An 18,467-nucleotide genomic window follows, 5' to 3' on the forward strand; every position below is an offset into this window, starting at 1 on the left:
CACCCATTCTTGCTAGGCTAAGGCGCTTTAATTTTTATTCACCTATTTTAAGGCATTAAGCCGCCAAACGACATTTATGATGGATATCCCTCTGGTCCCAATTGTGAGTAACAAACAAAACAAAACAAACAACAACAACAATTATATATAAAAACAAATTAATTATTTTTCTTTTCAAATGATAAAAAGTAAATTTCAAATAAATCCAACACCACACAACCGTTAAGGGCGCAAAGGAACAAAATTGTAGAAAATAATTAGTAATTAATAAAATAAATATGGACGAAATTGATAGACACAGAAAACAGCCACGCTTGAAATGTTTATAATTTTGTTATGTATATAATTTTAAGCAGATATTTAACACATAAAATTGTTTCATATGCGCAGATTATAAGTACACGTATAATAATGTACAATTTAAATATGAAAATATTATCAATACTATTAAAAATAAACAAAAACAGACAGTTGACTTAAATACACTGCTTATCAATATGATGAGGGCGAACCTTGGGAAAACTCAGCAGGTCTTCTCTTTTGATTATGGTTTGGCTTCTTGATTACTATTGAATTTTAATAAGGAAAGCATGATTTTCCGTCCAAATTCATAAAAGTTCGTTTACTAAAAATTCGAATCAAGCTCTTGCGATGTGTTTACATGTATCTTATCCATATCAGCTTTTTGACCTTTCTCGTAAGCTTTTCATGCACAAATCGTTTCAGATCCTGAAAAGTTACAATCTATCGATAGATGTGCAGAATTTTGCTAAGGAGGAGCGATAGTTTATTCAAATTCAAGACTCAGCACTGCGTTACTTACTGAATTAAAGCAAGTTATAAGTTTTTCGGGCACAATAATTTCTCCCCAAATTGCATAAAAATATTAGATTTCAAACTTGTTGGTCCATAAAAAAACCGGCCGATTCTTTTCCGATAACAATTGTTTGCTGTTGAAAACAGTTCGCCAAATGTTAATGTTATTGGCGCTGTTAAGTAACATATCTGTTTGGTATTTTTCATAAATATAAAAGTCTTTGCACTTGATGTATGTGTGTGCGCGTCATTTTAGAGCGTGAATTTTCGATTCGGTAAAATAAAACGTAAAAAGCAAATCAATAATATTAATAAATGTTTTAAAAATTGCTGCACAACAAATAGCACAACTGCCATATGACAAAGTAACCAAAACTGAATAAATAAACCTCAAAGAACGCGAAACGACGGGCAAAAGAAAATTTTGGTTTCTCTGTGCCAAAGAATTTACACATACACCAGAGCACACGCATACATACATACCGATGTGCATAAATGTATGTAGATGTGTATGTGTGTGTGTCTATAGCTGTTGTAAGAAATGTGCAAAATTTTTTATAACATATACAAAAAGAGAGTTGGAATTGTTTGTGAAACGCGTTAGCCGCACTGATCAAATTGTCAACAATTCTGGACTGCTGCATTAGTGAACGGGAAAGGGAGAGAGAGCGAGTACACAAATCTTGTGAAATTTCATGCTATGATAAAATAAAACATGTCTATGCATATATGTATATGCCTATGTATTTGTGTATTTTTGAATATAGACACTATGCATACATCATACCAAAGAGCGCGCGCGTATGTTGAGTGTAAAAAATTTACATTAATATATGTATGTGCATACACAGGGACATCGCCGCCGCCAACAAACCAAATACATGCAAAAGTGTGCGCTTTGGTGTGTGTGTGTGTGTGCTTGTATGAATGTAAAGCGAAAAAGCAAACGTAACCGCTGACGACGACGACAACGACGTCGGCAGCTGGCTGTAATATCCAGGAGCATCCTTGTTTCTTTTCCTGTTAGCGCACAGTTCGCTCTCTCTCTCTCTCTCTCTCTTGTTGCTTTCTGTTGGTCTGCAGATGTGTGGATGCTGTTCAACAGCCATGCACCCCTTCCATAGCTTTACGCAGCAGCAGCAACAGCAACCTACCAGAGTCAGTTCGAGCAACTGTAAACGTCGCTCGCTGTGTATTTGTTGAACAACTTTTCACTTTCGCTTCGCTCAGTGCTGGCACACTTGGTTTTGTGCAAACTACAAGCAAGTACTTTGCGTATGCCATTGCTATATAAATTTCAATCGGCGCGAATATGCTGTTGGCTTAGACTTGATTATTATCAAATCGATGCCGGCGCCAATTAACTAATTTGACTGCAAATTCATTTAAATATATGTGAGTGTGTGAGTGCAATAAACGTCTAAACATATAAAGGAAAAAAAAATGAAATAATCACGTCACTTGAAACTGGCAAACAAACAGTAAATAAATTTACGTGCTTAAATGTATGTACATAACATGTGCATTTAGCCTGTTGTTTATGTTGTTCTAAAATCGCCGAAATCAGCTGTACATTAAATACGGGACAAAACGATCGTTGCATTTCATGTATGTTGTGTGTCTGAGTGTGTCTATCTTTGCTTTGATATGTGTATTGTGTATGCTGTTAGAAAGTGCACACAGAATGTTAAATCTCCGCAGAATACAGGACTTTACAGCGTAATAACAGCAAGTGTCACTGCATTTTTCTCGCAGCTAGATTTTTTTTTATAAATGTATATGTTTGTGTGTACGTACGTACACAATTGGTAAATCAATTTTCGTTCAATAAGTAATAAAAACTATATATGAAAGTACTTATTTTTGTACATTCATTATGGTATACAGCTAATGACCATTTTATATATGAATTCTATTTTTCCAACCCATTTCCTCCCAAAACGATGGGGTTGCTGCAAGCGCTTTTGGGCAAAATGTTAGCATGCACAGGCATGTTGAATCCGAGTATTTGTAAATGGATGTGTGTCTGAATGTAAATGTATTTGTTATATGTTTATTATACATGCATATGTGTATTTATTAAAGAAATTATCGTATTTTAACTAGAGGCTAAAAAAATCAGCATTGGCTTACACAGAATCAGTCATTTAAAGTGCAGATGGCTGTCAATAGATTTATCTATCAACTATGCTCGCACTTGTGTACATCGGATGTATGCATATGCACCAATACATACAGACGTATTTATATGTATGTGCGTGTGAAGCCAGACCAGACGTCATCGGTAAGCTCAGCTTCCGTTAGCTCGCTGCTAGTTGTTCGTTGTGTCAATTTCATGCTCTCGCATGATGCGCTCCACTTTTGGATGCTATTTATAAAGGTTTTTCCTTGTATGTACACACACACACACACATACTTATGTACACATACATACACATGCGCAAGAATGGTTTCTCTTGGCCACACACTGATGCTGCTTCCTTTAAATTTGCATACATAGTTCCGCTTCCGACCAAACTGAATATGTTGTGTCTGTGTGTGTGAGTGTGTGTTTACAGCGCAGTCGCAGTCTGTAAACGGATTGGATGCCATACGTCTGTGTGTGTGAGAGTCACAATCATTCAACTTACCGGGCAGAGCAGCATCCACATGTTGAGGCGCGTGCAGTTGCCGCTTCTTTCCCGTTCTTTCGAATGCTCTGCTTACGCATGTGCATAAATGTACATAGCATCATCCCGTTTCAACTACAGGTCGCATTCAAATTCAATTTCATCATTTATTGACAGGTTAGCAGCAGTGTGAACCACTGCAATGAAAACGTGCAACACTTAAAAAAAAAAAACATTAAAGGGACATAGCACGTCGCGTCTGATGGGGGCCCATACACGATTATTTTCCGCTGTTATCCTATCGGGAAATGTGTGAATCTGCTGTTATTATTTGACTTGGCAGCCTGTTGTGCGAACACATTTAAAGAAGACGTCTGTATTGGTTATAATATTTGTACAAGCAGCAGCGGAGAACGATTTTTCGTATTTCTCTTTAATGTACATTTCCATTATTACTTGCTTATTTTTGGTCTTGCTGCTCTTTCAAGTTGAATGTCAACTGTTGTGCTGTTAAAATATGAGCGAGCTGTGTTTTATAATTAACGGAGTGTGCACAGAAAGAAATTAAAATCGATAAACGATTCCGCGCTATTTATCACAATCCCAATTAATCTTGCAAACCATCTCAATTCTCTTTGTAAAAAGTGCGACAGCTGATCTCGCTCTCTCTCTCTCTTTAGGACGATTCGATTTTGTATTAAATTGTTTTATTTGCCTTTAGTGGCAGATGAATTAAATGCTAAATGCTGTAATTCGGCTATCGCTAAAAGTGATTATTTTTGTATACTAAATGGCTTGACCGCATTTCAACACCAATTGCAGCAACGCCCACCACAAGCAGCAGCGGTCAACGCACAACAAAACGAAAGTGTTGTCAAGAAAATAGTTTTGCTTAAAAATAGTTTTATTTTTCTCGAATAAATAAATGAACGATCGCATGCCCTCCTTCGTCCCCTAAAATGCAATGCTTAATGCTATAAAGGAATTAAATCTTATAAAGCATACACATGTGCATATATATCTATATCTATATATATACATATATATATATATATATATATATACATATATATATATATATATATATATACATATATATATATATATATATATATACATATATATATATATATATATATATACATATATATATGTGTGTGTAATCACGCTCACACATGCACAAAAGTAAAGTTTATATTTCCCGCTCTTCTTTCTGACGTATGTATCTAAAATGCTTATGTGTGGATGCGTGCATTCGTGTGTGTGTGTATATATTTGCAGTTAAAAACTAGAAGCCGGCTCAGCAGGAGGTAAATTTTGCGTATGCGTGTGATGTGAGGAAATGCCGCAACGGCAGCAGCCACCGCAGCCATATCGATGTCGACAGCGTCAACGTCAACAGCAGCAGCAACTGAAACAAAAGCAGAAGCAGAAACAAAAGCAACTGAAACAAATACAAATACAATTAAAGCACAAACTACAGCAAGAAAGTATCCACGACGAGCCACAGCATAATTAAATAATTGGCAGCAGATCTCCTCCAGCAAACTGATAAATTAAGTGTAAAAACTGAGCGTATGAACAATTAATTGATCCAAATTAACAGGCAACGAAAATATATAGATATTTATACATATATATTGTGCATACAATTTAACACAAAGTTCTCCAAACCGATAAGCAAAAAATAAAATAAAACGTGCTGCAAAAATGAAGCGACGCAACGCTGATTGTGGCAAATTACGTCGCCCAATGAAGCGCAACAAAATCACAGAGGGCATGTATGGCAGGTAAGTGTTAAAATGTCACTGAAGAGTCATAAGTATAAATACTCGTATGCATATACTCGTATATGAGGAAATATATGTATGTAGGCATAGTACACCTATCCAGCATATCGCGCTCTGTTGGCACACTTATTTGGGGACTACTCACATACCGCAGTGATCGCGTAATCCATAATTCTAGATTTGCTTCATTCGTCAAAAAACTTGTATTAAGCTCTGCTGCGTTACGTCAAAATTTGGAAGAATCAAAAATCAAATATAAGAACGAGCTTGTTATGAAATGACACATTGTTTTTAATGTAACCACTATCAAATACCCTGCAATAAATAAATATTAATTATAAAGCATCTCTTGAGTTCTGTGCTCAGCATGACTTTACATAAGATATACGATATATGTACAAGTCGTACAATCACAAATTAGGTTTTAAATTCAGCAAATTTTTAAATTCATTATATTATTTATCTTGTATGAAGCAGCAGGGTATTCTCATGGTACAGAATCCGATTTCTTCTCACACTCTTTCTAGTTTTATTACGCATTTATTTGTTTGTTTACCTTTTGATTTTGCATTGTAGTTGTTCTCTTATATGCATTCATGCTCACATATGTACACACACACACATACACATACATACTTGTGTGTGTTTCTGTGTGTGTCTGTCTATTTAGACGCTCTTCGCTTGGTGCTTTTGCTTTGTGGTTCATTTTGGGCTGCTTGTCGCGGCGTGCCAATCGAGTTAGATAATTTATTCAGTTTTTGCCGTTGAGAGCCATAATTGAGCGTTAAGATTCGTTTTAATTAAATCAAGTAATAAGAAAAAAATCTCAGTTTTCTTTGTAAAATTCAGAGTTTCTTTGAGTCGCTGAAGCGCATTTATTATAATATTTAAAAACAAAAACAACAAATATTTAAATTAATCTTGATCTTGCAGCACAACTGTTTTATACATGAAATTTCTGATACTTTGGGCAATTGTGATGGTAGCCGACTTTATGTTTATGTTCCGATTTGAATTCCTGTGGCCATTCTGGCTGCTCCTTCGCTCCGTGCACGACTCGTTCAAGTACAAGGGTTTGGTAAATATATATTGCTCATATATCATAATTGTTATATATACATTTTATTAATTATACATTTTACCCACTTTGTGCAACAGGCCTTTTCCGTGCTATTTGTGTGCATTGCAATAACATCGGATCTGGTGTGTTTGTTCTTCATACCCGTACATTGGCTGCTCTTTGCGGCCAGCACATACGTCTGGGTACAATATGTCTGGCATACAGGTGCGTTTATATAATTTATAGTAATAATAACAATAATACAATTGACGTAATTGATTGCAGATAAGGGCATCTGTTTGCCGACTATAATACTCTGGATGTTGTTTGTCTACCTGGAGGTGGGCATTCGATGGAAAGACAGTCGTCATATGCCACATTTGGATCTCTGCCGACCGTTTGCCGCGCACTGGTGAGTAAAAATCACGATAACAACCAGTACAACTTTAGCTGACCGCTTCGCCTCTGTTCTCCTCTCTGTTCTGTCTGTGCAGCATTGGCTATCCGGTGGTAACTCTTGGGTTTGGCTTCAAAAGCTATGTAGGCTATCGTATGCGTCAGCGGAAGCAGCGCGAGGTGGCCAAGGAGAATGAGTTCTACATGCAGCTACTGCAGCAGGCACTGCCCACTGAGGAGGCCAACGACGAGGCGGCAACACCACAGACAGCGGCTTCGACTGTGGTGACGTCGGCGTCCAGCAGCAGCACGGCCGTTGTGCCCAATGGCACGGGGGGTGCGCCGTCATCACTGTCCGCTGCAGCATCAACATCCCAGGCGAATGGTATTTTGGCACCGGCGTCGCAAGCACAAAATCATCACGATCATCACGGCGGTGGCGGCGCCAGCAGCAGCAGCAATAATAATAATCATCATCATCATCACCATCACAATAACAACAACAATAATAATAACAACAACAACAGCAACAATAGTCATCACAGCAAGGATAACAACAGCAACAGCGACAGCAGCACAACGACTGCCACAGCGACATCAGGAGGAGCAGCAGCAGCAGCTGCCGCAGCTTCTTCATCATCCTCCGCATCTGCATCATCGTCCACCAGCTCATCAAACTCTTCGTCTGTCCGGCAACCAAATGCTGCAACAATTGCAGTAGCAGCAACAACAGGTGCGGCATTTACAAGCATTATGTACACAAAACACTGCAAACTCAATGGATTAACCTTGTGTTTGAAAATAATATTGTGTGTGTTTGTTGGGTGTTATCAGAAACTAGCAAAACGATGATAAGCTCATGAAGCAACCAAATCAATAATTGGAATTAATCAGAGTTTAGAATTTGCGAAAAACTGTATTTAATTAAAACATACTTTTTATTTTGAATTGATTAACTTTCTAAAAAGCATTTATATATATTCTTCTATATGTGTATTATTATATAATAAGATGTACATTTATTTGTTGCAGCAACCTCAAATGGTCATGTTGGCGGTGGCTCGAGGAATCATCGACGCAGCATGGACAAGGACAAGCATCGCAACAAAGGCGATACGGCCGACAACAATGAGCACAACAACGGCGGCGGACGTCATGGCGGAAAAAATAGCAACAGTAATAACAATACAAGTAGCAGCAACAATTATCAGCAAGTGGATAGCAATGCAACCACAACAAGTAATAACAGTAAGGAGAAGTCAGACTGGGATAGTGGCAATAGCAACTATCAACAACAACAACAACAGCAGCAACAGGGGGCTAAGGATAAACAGGGTGCTTTGAACAAAAAGAAATCGCTTTATTCAAAGCAAATTGATATCGGCCCCTCCTTGCTTGCAGACAACAAAAAGACGCACAATGCTGTCAGCAACGGCAACGTCCTGCAGCACGAGACAACAGAAGAACCAGCGGTCGTGGAGCAAGTGTCTCAGGCAGAAAAGGCGCCAAAGGGTATGTGTGCTCAATCTGTCCAGATTCTAACAAATGTTCAAAAAGTAAATCTCAATTTTTTTGTATAGGTCGTCGCAATCGCGGTAAGAAGGACAATACAGCAAAAGACAATCATAGCCAGCAACAGGATAAGCATAAGGAGAATGCAGCAACAGCTGCTTCCAGCAATAACAACAACAACAACAACGATGCCTGTTCCGTTTCGTCATCGGCGAGCTCAACATCGAGTAATGCAACCGCTGCCGCCATTTCGCACATTGCCAGCAAAGTCGTATCGAAGATATGTGAGACGTGCCTCAAGCTGGAGGCAGACGTTAAGAAATATCGCGCCGAGATCAGTCACATGAAGCAAATTGAGAACGAGCTGCGCCAAAAACTTGACGCGAATCTGACCAGCAAATCTAGTTTGCAGGCCAAACAAAAGGAGTGCGAAGATCTCGAGAAACGCCTACAGGAGCTGCAAAATGCACACCATGCCGACATGGTCGGCCTGCAGACCATGGAGCGGCGTTTGAACGAGGAACGGCGCCTCAAGCAATCCCTGGACGCCCAGCTGGCTAACGAGAAGAAGGCACGCAAGGCGGCCGAGGAGAAGGCCGCACGTCCCGAGTGCAGCACCCAATGCAAGCAGCGCCGTCAGCAAATGGATGATGAGCTGAAGCGTGTGCGCACCGAACTCAAACAGACCGAGGAGGCCAAGCAGATGGCCGTCGATCATGGTCGCAAGTTCGAGCAGGAGGTGGGCAAAGTCAAGCATATTTTTAATTGTATTATATTTATATTTAATTCCATTATGTATACATTTGACAGTATCGTATGTTGGATGCTAAGGTGCGCAATCGCGAGTCATCGCAAGCGGATGCCGATATGTTACTGGTAGCACTGGCTACCATGCAGGAGAAGAACGCAACACTAGAGAAACATCTATCCTCAGAGACGAGAGTTAAGCTGGACTTATTTTCGGCTCTGGGCGCGGCCAAGCGCCAGCTAGAAATATCTGACAGTATGTGCATCAAGAAAACAAAAAAAAAACATCGATTATTCCAAATATTCACACACAATTTCTGTACACTTGCAGGTCATCGCCGGTCCCAGGATGATGAGGTCATTGATCTCAAGGCCAAGATAGCACAGTTGCTGGCAGTTATGCCAGACTCAATGTGCCTAAATACAGGACCACATGGTCCAGGCGGTAGCATGCTGCGCATGAACGATACACCTCCGCTACAATCGGGCGGACCTGGCCCCTCCTCGCCCATGCTCAGCCTGAGTGTTGCACAAGAGTATCAACAGCATCAGCAACATCAACAACAACAGCAACATCAACAACAGCAACATCAACAGCATCAGCAACATCAACAGCATCAACAACAGCAACATCAACAGCATCAGCAACATCAACAGCAGCAGCAACATCAGCAGCAACAGCAGCATCAACACCAGCAACACCAGCAACATCAGCAACAGGTGAACAACTCTCAGCAGCAGCAGATGGTGCCGGTGAGTGTTGCTGCTGCACTGCATGTGGCTGCAAATAATGCTGTAAATGGTGGAGGCAATGGCGGCAACGGGCTGTCTACACTGGATCCAAATGCTAGCGTCTATACGCCCCAAAAGGGCAACATGATGGTGGTGGCGCCGGTTGGCATGAATCCCAATGGAGCGGATGCCTGACGCCAACAGCAACAACAACAGCAGCAGCAGCAGCATCAAAAGCAGTCGTCGACAGCATCGTCAACGTCCGCTTCATCCTCGCATCAGCTAATGAGACGACAAGTTTGAGATTATCATAAAGAATACTTTATGAAAAGCAACAGCAAATGAAATGCCAAGCAGTGACCGATTGATTTAGACTATAGTAGTCAACCGATGACAATTGGAGCTGTTTGCATATGATATAATATGAATGTCCGTACTAAGCATAAGCAGTTTCCTTTCCAAACACAAACACACACACACAACCCAGTATCACCTAGTACACAATCTCGCCCATTGCAAAACATCCAAGATACCAAGTTTACAACAGTTTGTTGATTGCTTTTCCAATTTCCTGACACTCATTTACATGCTCACATTATTCTATACATACCATTAATTGGAGTTTTTTTTATATTTTTTATTTTTTGTATTTATGACTCCCATCTTTTCTGGCCTTAAACGTCATTCCACCTAATCAGAAATATATTTGTATTCAGGGTGTTTTTTTCCTCGTTTCATAACATCCTTCAATGGAAAACCTTTGCTAGAAAAAGAAAACAACTGTTGGTATCCATCTGTCAATCGACTCCACACATCCGCTCATGGAAACACAACCACACACATACATTAACAATTAATACGATTGGGAGATTCCTTGCGCGAGTTTTTGAATGATTTGAAAAATTTTAAAAATAATAAGAAAGAGAAAAATGCAAAAACTAAATTGGAAATTTGTATTCTTTAATTTAAATGCGAAAGGAATATGATGATGATGAAGATGAAGATGAAAAGAAATGAAAAATCTGTTTACTACTTATTATTATTAACAAAACGCTGTGAGAGTTGACCAACTTTAGTGATGGCCTTTGAATTTGGCGTGAAAAATACGTTTTTTATTTGCCAAATTTTCTGCCCTTCTTTCAATGGAATTTTTGAAGTCTGCGCCCTTGATTTATTATCTCATTAAATTATTTTTGTTATAAACTTTAATTGTACGCCTATTATGTAGAATTACCTATTTTGAAATAACCAATGCGTTTCGTTTTAAGTTTTTAATTTATTTTTTGCTGTTCCTAAAAAAAGAAAACCAAGTCGAAAATACTTGAATTTATTTTGCGAAGAAAAGAAAATACGATGACTATTTTGTTTAATAAAAATAAAACCATTTCACTGCGTGAAGCGAGTAACTAATTGTTTTACAAATCATTTATAATTTAAGCTGATTTTCATTTTGGACCATATTTTATATATATATATTTAATCAGTATTTTGTTTTTTATTGTTCTCTAGATCAAAAGAAGTTAATCGCAATTTGTTTTTAATCTTTTTAAAGTAGCAACATATGCGACAAATGTCAATATTTTCAATTAGTTGAATCAGCTACAATTGTAACTTTGGAAACTGCCTGAATTGTATTGAAATACGTTTAAACATTATCGCGAAACAGTATAAGAAAATTTACACAATGTTCACAATGATTTACTATCTGCTGCAGACAGTTTCCACTGCGATCATTAGCACTGTGGTCACCATATGGATGATCGAAGGTAAGCTTCTCGTCGTCGACCATTTCCAATTTAAATATACCACTCCCATGCAGAGGCACTGATCAAGCTGATGATGTCTAGCTTTTTGTATGCACTGCGCATTGCTTGCCATCCGCTGATGGTGATCCCAATGCTGGTAGGATTGTATTACTTGGTCAACAAGATGTGGCCGCGTCCCAGCATGCTGGCTGACGCATCAGAAAAATTTGGAATGCGCCGCCAGGTTCGTACTCCGCGCATTGGTTCCTATCGCAGTATCGGCAGCATTTCAGTACGGAGCAATGATAGCTTCGATCTGGACGTGGACGAAGTGTGCCAACGTAATTAACTTTCTTTTTGCTCGAGTTCACCATTATTCGTTAAATCATTGAGGTGTTTTTGTTTTTTGTGATTGGGTTTGATTCATAAAATTTAATCGACAAATAAATATACACGGAACACATGGAAATGTGTACAGAGAATGTACTTATAACTAAACTAATGATCCTTAAGATGGCTTCTGCAAGGATGTGGTGTCCATTTTGCACAGCAGATCGCCCACCTTGAGCAGCATGGCATTGTTCTGCTGCTGCTCGCCGGTAGTCGAGGAACTGATCATGCCAGCCAAGTGCTGTATGTACTTGTCCACATTGTCCACGCTGAGTCCGCTCGAATGGACCGGTGGCAACGCAATTCCACCCAAGGCGCTGACAATCTTCTGCCGCAGATTCTTAATGTATGCGGTTAGGCGAGCGTTCTCCTCCTTGAGCTCAGAGACTTCACCCATCAATTTGGCGTTGCCGGTCTTTGTGTTGTCCACATGCTGCTCCAACACAGCGTTCTGCTGCTCCAAATCCGTTTTGGTCTTGCGCAGCGTGCGCAACTCATTCTCCGTGCTTCGATTATGCTCGATGAACTCGTGCGTGTAGATGGGTATCTCTCCGGCGGCAAATGGACGTGGCTGCAAACTATAGGAGTTAACAGATGGCGGTGTCGGAGTGCGTTTCACTTGGGCCAGTGGTATATCATCCGGATCAGGTGTCGATGTGCTTTGTTGTTGTTGCTGTTTGTTCACGTTGGCTTTCACATTGGATTTTTTCGATGCAGAGTTGACGACTTCATGATTACTGCTGGTAATGCTGTTGTTGTTATTGGTTGTGTTGGTGGCCTTCTCCTTGGGCGTGCTGGCATTTTTGTTGTCGAATACCTTCTTCGCCTTGGCCAACTCATTGGCCACAATTTCCGGATGCTCCTTGAGGAATTTGTGCATTTGTTCCTGATACCTAAAAGTGTTGACAAAATATTATTTTATGTGTGAGATATCAGGAGAGCGACAGAGTGGGGAGTAACAGCCAACTAGGAGACGTAGCTCATCACAGTGATCAAGATTATATATTTATATAGAGGAACCTACAGAGCTTTATCCTTGGCAGCCGCCTCCATGTAGGCACCCTTGCGCTCCTCGGTCAACAGGTGCCACTCCTCGCCAATCATTTTCGTGTGCTCCAGCGCCGAGCGATTTGGATATTCGCGTCGCAGCTCCTCCCGACGATCGTTCATGAAGCGGACATATGCATTTAGTGGCATTTTTGGGGCACCGGCAACATTTATTCTGCGGTGCGTTAGTTTCTTCAACTCGGCGTCCAAATCGGTGACAACCACCGAATTGCGGCCTTTTGCCTTGTTTTTCTTTTTAGTGGTTGCTGTTGTTGTTGTTGTTTTGCTGGCGAGTGGGATAGCATTATTTACATCATTCACTTCCTCGGCATTGGTTGGTTTGGGCAGCAAAGGTGCCGCCGACTCCTCAGCAGCATTCTCCACATTCTCATTCGCAATCGTCTCATGGATTGTTGCATTTGTGCTTTCTTGTTTGTTATCCATTTTGTAATTATGTTTTAGGTGTTTAGTTTTTTATTTATTTTTCGTCCGTTTTCAATTCATGTAATTTGTTTACTTTTTATCGATTATTTGGCTATTGCGACTTTGATAATCTGCCGGCATCAAGCAATTCTTTTGCTTAGATTATTGTAATTTTTGTATTTATCAGTTAAAATTTATTTATACAAGCAAATGCAATGAAAATATCTTAATTTTTCTATGGTTTTTCCTCTTTACACTCAGTAAACGAAAATACCCACTGTAAAACACTTAAGCGTTTTCTGTTATAATACAGCTGATTGCAACAGGGCTGCATCATAACACAGAATAATTTACTAGTACGACTTATCGTACAACTAATAGTGAATAACATATTTGGGAAAATAATAAATAAAAAATATGCTAAGCAGCTAAAGAATTCTGGTGTTTCCGGGGTATTCCCATGGAAAAAGAACCAATTAAATTGGAGCAATGTTGCAGTTATTAATTTCTCAGCATTGCCACAAGATGACAACTCTGTTGCCAACACGTTACGTATATATGCGTATGTACGTTTGTTAAGTGACGTCACTGGAAAGTGGCGCGATTCTGTTTATCGACCAACTGTTCGATTTCATAACTGCGCAGTTAAAAATGTAAGCCACAACAAAAACTTTCCACTGGCTTCGTAAGAGACACCCTTCTGTTTAATTAATTAAACAAAAAAAAAAAAACAAAACTAGGCTAACCAAATTGTATCTATTCTAGTTGCTATTTCCTGATTGGAATTATTTCAGGTTACTTATTAACCTCATAATACGTAAGCACTTCCGCTTTCTTACTGGACATTTTAAAAGATCATAGAATAAGTAAACACGTCTAAAGAAAATCTTCCTTGCAGGAAATCAGCTATCAATGCCTGCAAAAATGCACAAACAATTAAATGAAGTACAAATTTCTGTTTGTTTCCGTTTGTGGTCTTGATATATTTTGAATATTTAGTGGTCTGCATTATTTTTTTGGATTTATGATTTGAGCACAATTTGAAGTAATTACAATTACATACATTTTAGCCTATGTGAATTACGGGTGTTAAACATAAATAGAAACTTACAAATAAAGCTTAGCGATAAGTCCAATATCATATCATATAATATAAAGCCTTCGATGACAAATTCTATACAATGTAATGAGAAATGAATTAGTTTCTCTTCAATTCAAATTTCAACAGCTGTAACTGCCTTAAAATACTTAAAACGAGCGCCGGCCGGCTTGAATTAATCATAAAACTAACAAGCTATTTAGATAACAATATATAGGGAGATGATCCATCAGGTTTTTCAATTTGAAAAATTAAGATTGAAACGAATTCACATTAAACTGGGGAATAGCTCATCGAAATTACTCTCCCACGGAAAGTCAATCTCATCATCCATGGATAGAGCGGCCTCCACGTTATCCAAATGTGATCCGGGTGAGCCAATGACCGACTCATAGCCATGATCCGATGCCACCGAGTGCAAAGATCTCGCTGGAGATTTGGCCAGCGGTGAGATGGCCTTGACGCGCGGACACAAGAATCTCTCGAAGGGCTCGAAATTTAAATGACTCGCTGATGACTCATCATCCGAATCATCTGTCGCATTGATGACGTTGAGATAAACCTGGGAGGGTGACGTCGCTGGCAGCGGACACTTCATGATGGCATCCGTTGTGTTCTCCTCATCGCCAGCAGTGACACCCTCGCCATAGATGATCTCAACGGCCTCGTTAACGGGCACCGCATCCCCATCCATGACTATCGTAATGGAATTCGTCTTGGCATCGTAGGTGCCATAAACTGTGTCAGGTGTAGGACTCTGCAAAAATGCAGCTGCTGAAATTTGATTTGATTTTAACATCTTTGTCGTTGTCGTCGTCGTTGCTGTTGTTGATTTAGCTTTATTTTGTGAGTTTCCATTTATAGATGACACCTGCATTTGTGGCCTGTGCTTCAGTTGGATGGTATTCACATCATCTGTGGTTAGGCCATCAGTTCTATGCCCGTTGGATTCCAAGCACTCTGCTGGGGACCCCACCACTGATCCAGACAATCGCTCTGAGTGGCCTGCATCTTGGGCAGCAGTTTGGAGGCATGGGCCATGGCCTGTCTCCAGGTCTGCTGTGATATCTGCGAGTAGGCTTTCGGCCAGCTCTTCGAGTCGTCGCGCATCGAACTCTTCATCGTCGACGAGCAGCATGTCTTGTATAGAAGGCAGAGTGCCACAATTCTCCAGAGCGATGCTGTCGTTGTTGTCTGCTTCAGCTGCTGTTGCAGCAATCGCTTCAGCGCCAATGCACGCGCTGACGACTGTGTGTCCACTAATATACCCTGCGGCAGAGGGTCAGCATTGGATGCTGCAGATCCAGTGTATGTGGACGCACAGCCCTCAGCGTCTGCATTGACGCCAGAGCGGTTGCTACTGTTGTTGTTGCTGAGACTGTTTTTCTTGGCAAGCTCTTTCATTTCGACGAGTTCCTGGCGCAGTTGCTCCATTTCTGTGTCTAGTTTCTGATTTTTGGCCAGCAGGGATTCATTGATGTTCTGCAAGCTCTCGCATTTGTTTTGCAATAATTCCGTTTTGTCAGTGAGTTCCTTGATCTCATATTCCATTTCCTCCATGCGCGCCTTTTTCCGATCCCGGCTCGTCTGGGCGGCAACGCGATTCTTTAGCTTTCTGTTGGAAAGATGGAGGGAAACAATATGTAAGTAGATGTTTTGAAGACTTCATAGTATGATAAGCGTTCGTTAAATAGAATTGCTTAAGATTCACAGATGATTTAATGATTAAAGTAAAATCCATATAAAATATAGAAATTATTAAGGTATTAAAACATCAACCAAAATAATAATAATAAATAACCATAATTATCAGATAATAAAAATATACATATATTTCTAAAATATTCTCAATTGAAGTATAATCAATATAAATAAATCATTAAGAACATTAACCAAAATAATAATAAATGACCGTCACTAATAAGATAAGAAAAAATACTTATATTTCTAGAAAATTCTCAAGCTGTGTCAGTTCTCGTTAAGCGAGTGTGCACTGTGCACTGCGACTGTGTGTGTAACTTACTTTCTCTGCACCTTCTCCTCCCAGGACAGATGATCGAGGCGACGCTTCTTGGCCTTTGTGGGCGTTGCCATTGTGACTGAATCTTCGTCCGCGTTGCTATTGGTAGAGGATGCGTAGCCCGAACTGGTCGGCGACGATGCTCCGCGCTTGAGCAGCACAGCTGTGGCGGAAATCTGGGGCGCTGGTCTCAGTTTGGGCAATGTGCTCAAATTCAAATTCAAAGTGGGGCCAATGGGCACAATCTTGGTTACAAGCACTCCGTTCGAGGGTGCCATATTATTTATTTATATGTGTGTTATTGTTGTTTTTGTTACTGTTGCAATTGGTAATTGAATAGCAGTGAGAAGAGTTGCAACAAAAACTAAAATTTAGTTTTTATTGAAACTCTTTGTTCTGGGTGACTGCTGCTTCAATTTGCACTGAGCACTGTTTTTTATCTGATTTTCTTTAACTTAAACCATTTGGTGCGATGCCTTAACTGCTTCTGCTGCTGCGTTTCTCATGTGTCGCTTTGTGGCTTTGGATTTCTTCATTGCCCCTGTTTGTGGCTTGCCCAGGTTAGCTAGCTGGCAGTCTCACGAAATTTCCTCAATCACCTTGTAATACAGTGCAACAAAGTCTGAATCAAAACGATGTCGTGTTCTTTCTTGATGGGTTCCAATGGAAAGCTGACGTGGCTGCTGCTGACTGGTGAAAAGTCAGCAGAGTTTGACATATCAAAAAATGTTAAATGACAGCTGCTAAGCTAACATAACATTTTGTAGACATTATTAACAGCGACAGCTGTAAGCAAGTGGAAGGCTGTTAACTTTAACATTCATATTTACTGCAGCAGTAACATAAGACGTGTTTTTGAATCGTAGAATTGAATTCACTTGTTTCGGCTCAATACATGTAATTTTATTTCGAAATCTATAGTCTTATTGTCAATTGAATAGTTTACGGCATGTGTGGCATTTGTGGCATTGGGTTGCGTTCTTTCTTCTTTTCCTTTTCGTTGGCGGCGTGCTCTTCCTTTACTACTTCAGCAATATCGTATATTGTAGTTTTGTGCTTCAAATGATTAATATAGAATATATAGGGTATATTTCCCGTGATTGGATCTATTGCCACTGGCCACATAGCATTCAATTCATCTTTGGTAAAAGGCTCTCCTTCCTCGCTCATTAATTTGCCAAAGTAATCCTTCGTAAGAAAGCGTTTGTTTTCGGGATCTAAAACTTCGAATGCAGCTAAAATTTTTTCGGGACTGGCTGGCTCCATTCTGATTTCAAAAATGATAATGAAATATTTATAAATACAAATATATTCTATATCTAGAACTTACTTTCGATTCATTAACAAATGTGAAACGTGGGCAATAAATTTTGGCAAATAGGTCTCTCCCGGATTCTCCACAGAGTCAGTGGCTTTGATAATCGCATTGATTTCCTTTTCTGAGGGAACACAGCCCAAAAATCGTAGCACATCACCGATATTACGAGTGTCTATATACTTATCGCCGTGATGATCAAAAACACAGAAAGCTTCCGAAATGCGAACCTCGAGCTCATTTGCAAGTGGGACTATCAAAAACTATGATTACCTTGTTGGCTATCACAAAGAAAATATAGGAACTTACTGCCGATTTCCATATTAACGGTGAATTTGGGTTTTCAATTTAATTTTATTTTTTTGTAATTTTTTGTTTTATTTTTAAAACAACTTACACTAGTAATTTAATAAAGTTTGAATATGAAGAATGTACTTACATGCATACTACGATTTTCATTATTTTGTACAATCGAATTGAATTTTAAAAATAATTACAATCCATTCGCCGTGAATTGTCACTTCGCAGTGAATTGACATCGATAGTCGTAAACGTATTGTCTCTATATCGATATATTAGAAATATGAGATGTACTTATCGTGCGTGAGTGCTTGTTTAATTGTTGATGCCGCTGTGGCTGTTTTAAATTTACGAATATAAAATTCTATAGAAACTATAATTCTGTGCGTTAATATTTCATGTGTCTGTACATTTTTTTTTATAAATTTATTATTCGTATTTGTATTTTAATGCACTTGAACTTGTT

At 39.4% G+C, this 18,467-nt stretch overlaps 5 protein-coding genes and 1 long non-coding RNA gene across 8 annotated transcripts; 2 read left to right on the forward strand and 4 right to left on the reverse strand.

The window, feature by feature from the left end:
- Nucleotides 1-489: 489 nt before the first annotated feature.
- On the reverse strand, nt 490-3,623 carry LOC122322863. The gene is made up of 3 exons (XR_006246911.1): nt 3,447-3,623; nt 824-950; nt 490-769 (listed from the first exon to the last, which is right to left on the reverse strand). It is a non-coding gene; the product is annotated as an uncharacterized LOC122322863 (long non-coding RNA).
- Nucleotides 1,022-11,065, forward strand: LOC6559802 (macoilin). 3 transcript variants are annotated; one of them, XM_001986058.3, is made up of 11 exons: nt 1,059-1,091; nt 4,707-5,215; nt 6,149-6,293; nt 6,374-6,500; nt 6,561-6,687; nt 6,770-7,404; nt 7,704-8,006; nt 8,073-8,183; nt 8,252-8,922; nt 8,994-9,186; nt 9,262-11,065. In XM_001986058.3, exons 2-11 carry the CDS (start codon nt 5,136-5,138, stop codon nt 9,855-9,857), a joined length of 2,988 nt encoding a protein of 995 aa, XP_001986094.1. In that variant the 5' UTR covers nt 1,059-1,091; nt 4,707-5,135; the 3' UTR covers nt 9,858-11,065. The 3 variants fall into 3 exon arrangements, with proteins under 3 accessions (XP_032590253.1, XP_001986094.1, XP_032590254.1); XM_032734362.2 differs by having other exon boundaries at nt 1,022-1,091; nt 7,704-8,183; XM_032734363.2 differs by lacking the exon at nt 1,059-1,091 and adding an exon at nt 1,164-1,181 and having other exon boundaries at nt 7,704-8,183.
- Nucleotides 11,066-11,337: 272 nt separating this feature from the next.
- On the forward strand, nt 11,338-11,779 carry LOC6559442. Its single transcript, XM_001986059.2, has 2 exons — nt 11,338-11,428; nt 11,482-11,779. Exons 1-2 carry the CDS (start codon nt 11,347-11,349, stop codon nt 11,754-11,756), a joined length of 357 nt encoding a protein of 118 aa, XP_001986095.1. The 5' UTR covers nt 11,338-11,346; the 3' UTR covers nt 11,757-11,779.
- A 40-nt stretch (nt 11,780-11,819) lies between these two features.
- On the reverse strand, nt 11,820-13,576 carry LOC6559703 (high mobility group protein 20A). The gene is made up of 2 exons (XM_001986060.2): nt 12,822-13,576; nt 11,820-12,690 (listed from the first exon to the last, which is right to left on the reverse strand). Exons 1-2 carry the CDS (start codon nt 13,286-13,288, stop codon nt 11,916-11,918), a joined length of 1,242 nt encoding a protein of 413 aa, XP_001986096.1. The 5' UTR covers nt 13,289-13,576; the 3' UTR covers nt 11,820-11,915.
- A 655-nt stretch (nt 13,577-14,231) lies between these two features.
- On the reverse strand, nt 14,232-17,025 carry LOC6559382. Its single transcript, XM_001986062.2, is given in 3 exon segments — nt 14,232-15,645; nt 15,648-15,981; nt 16,390-17,025. Coding segments are annotated over 3 exon segments (1,620 nt in total). The 5' UTR covers nt 16,665-17,025; the 3' UTR covers nt 14,232-14,634.
- Nucleotides 17,026-17,245: 220 nt separating this feature from the next.
- On the reverse strand, nt 17,246-18,076 carry LOC6559383 (dynein regulatory complex protein 8). The gene is made up of 3 exons (XM_001986063.3): nt 18,011-18,076; nt 17,717-17,954; nt 17,246-17,653 (listed from the first exon to the last, which is right to left on the reverse strand). Exons 1-3 carry the CDS (start codon nt 18,021-18,023, stop codon nt 17,329-17,331), a joined length of 576 nt encoding a protein of 191 aa, XP_001986099.1. The 5' UTR covers nt 18,024-18,076; the 3' UTR covers nt 17,246-17,328.
- Nucleotides 18,077-18,467: the final 391 nt, after the last annotated feature.

This window comes from Drosophila grimshawi, unplaced genomic scaffold (genome assembly GCF_018153295.1).
Source record: "Drosophila grimshawi isolate 15287-2541.00 unplaced genomic scaffold, ASM1815329v1 contig_1367, whole genome shotgun sequence".
In the NCBI taxonomy this organism is placed as follows: Eukaryota; Metazoa; Arthropoda; class Insecta; order Diptera; family Drosophilidae; genus Drosophila; species Drosophila grimshawi.

What these genes read in the sequence shown, in the direction of transcription:
- LOC6559802 (XM_032734362.2), top strand. Translation starts at nt 5,136, where the DNA reads ATGAAGCGACGCAACGCTGATTGTGGCAAATTACGTCGCCCAATGAAG. An exon ending in ACAGAGGGCATGTATGGCAG is followed by an intron (nt 5,216 to 6,148) that starts GTAAGTGTTAAA and finishes TTGATCTTGCAG; the next exon opens with CACAACTGTTTTATACATGA. An exon ending in CGTTCAAGTACAAGGGTTTG is followed by an intron (nt 6,294 to 6,373) that starts GTAAATATATAT and finishes TTTGTGCAACAG; the next exon opens with GCCTTTTCCGTGCTATTTGT.
- LOC6559442 (XM_001986059.2), top strand. Translation starts at nt 11,347, where the DNA reads ATGTTCACAATGATTTACTATCTGCTGCAGACAGTTTCCACTGCGATC. An exon ending in CACCATATGGATGATCGAAG is followed by an intron (nt 11,429 to 11,481) that starts GTAAGCTTCTCG and finishes ACTCCCATGCAG; the next exon opens with AGGCACTGATCAAGCTGATG.
- LOC6559703 (XM_001986060.2), bottom strand. Translation starts at nt 13,288, where the DNA reads ATGGATAACAAACAAGAAAGCACAAATGCAACAATCCATGAGACGATT. An exon ending in GCTGCCAAGGATAAAGCTCT is followed by an intron (nt 12,691 to 12,821) that starts GTAGGTTCCTCT and finishes CAACACTTTTAG; the next exon opens with GTATCAGGAACAAATGCACA.
- LOC6559383 (XM_001986063.3), bottom strand. An exon ending in CATTTGTTAATGAATCGAAA is followed by an intron (nt 17,654 to 17,716) that starts GTAAGTTCTAGA and finishes TTTTGAAATCAG; the next exon opens with AATGGAGCCAGCCAGTCCCG.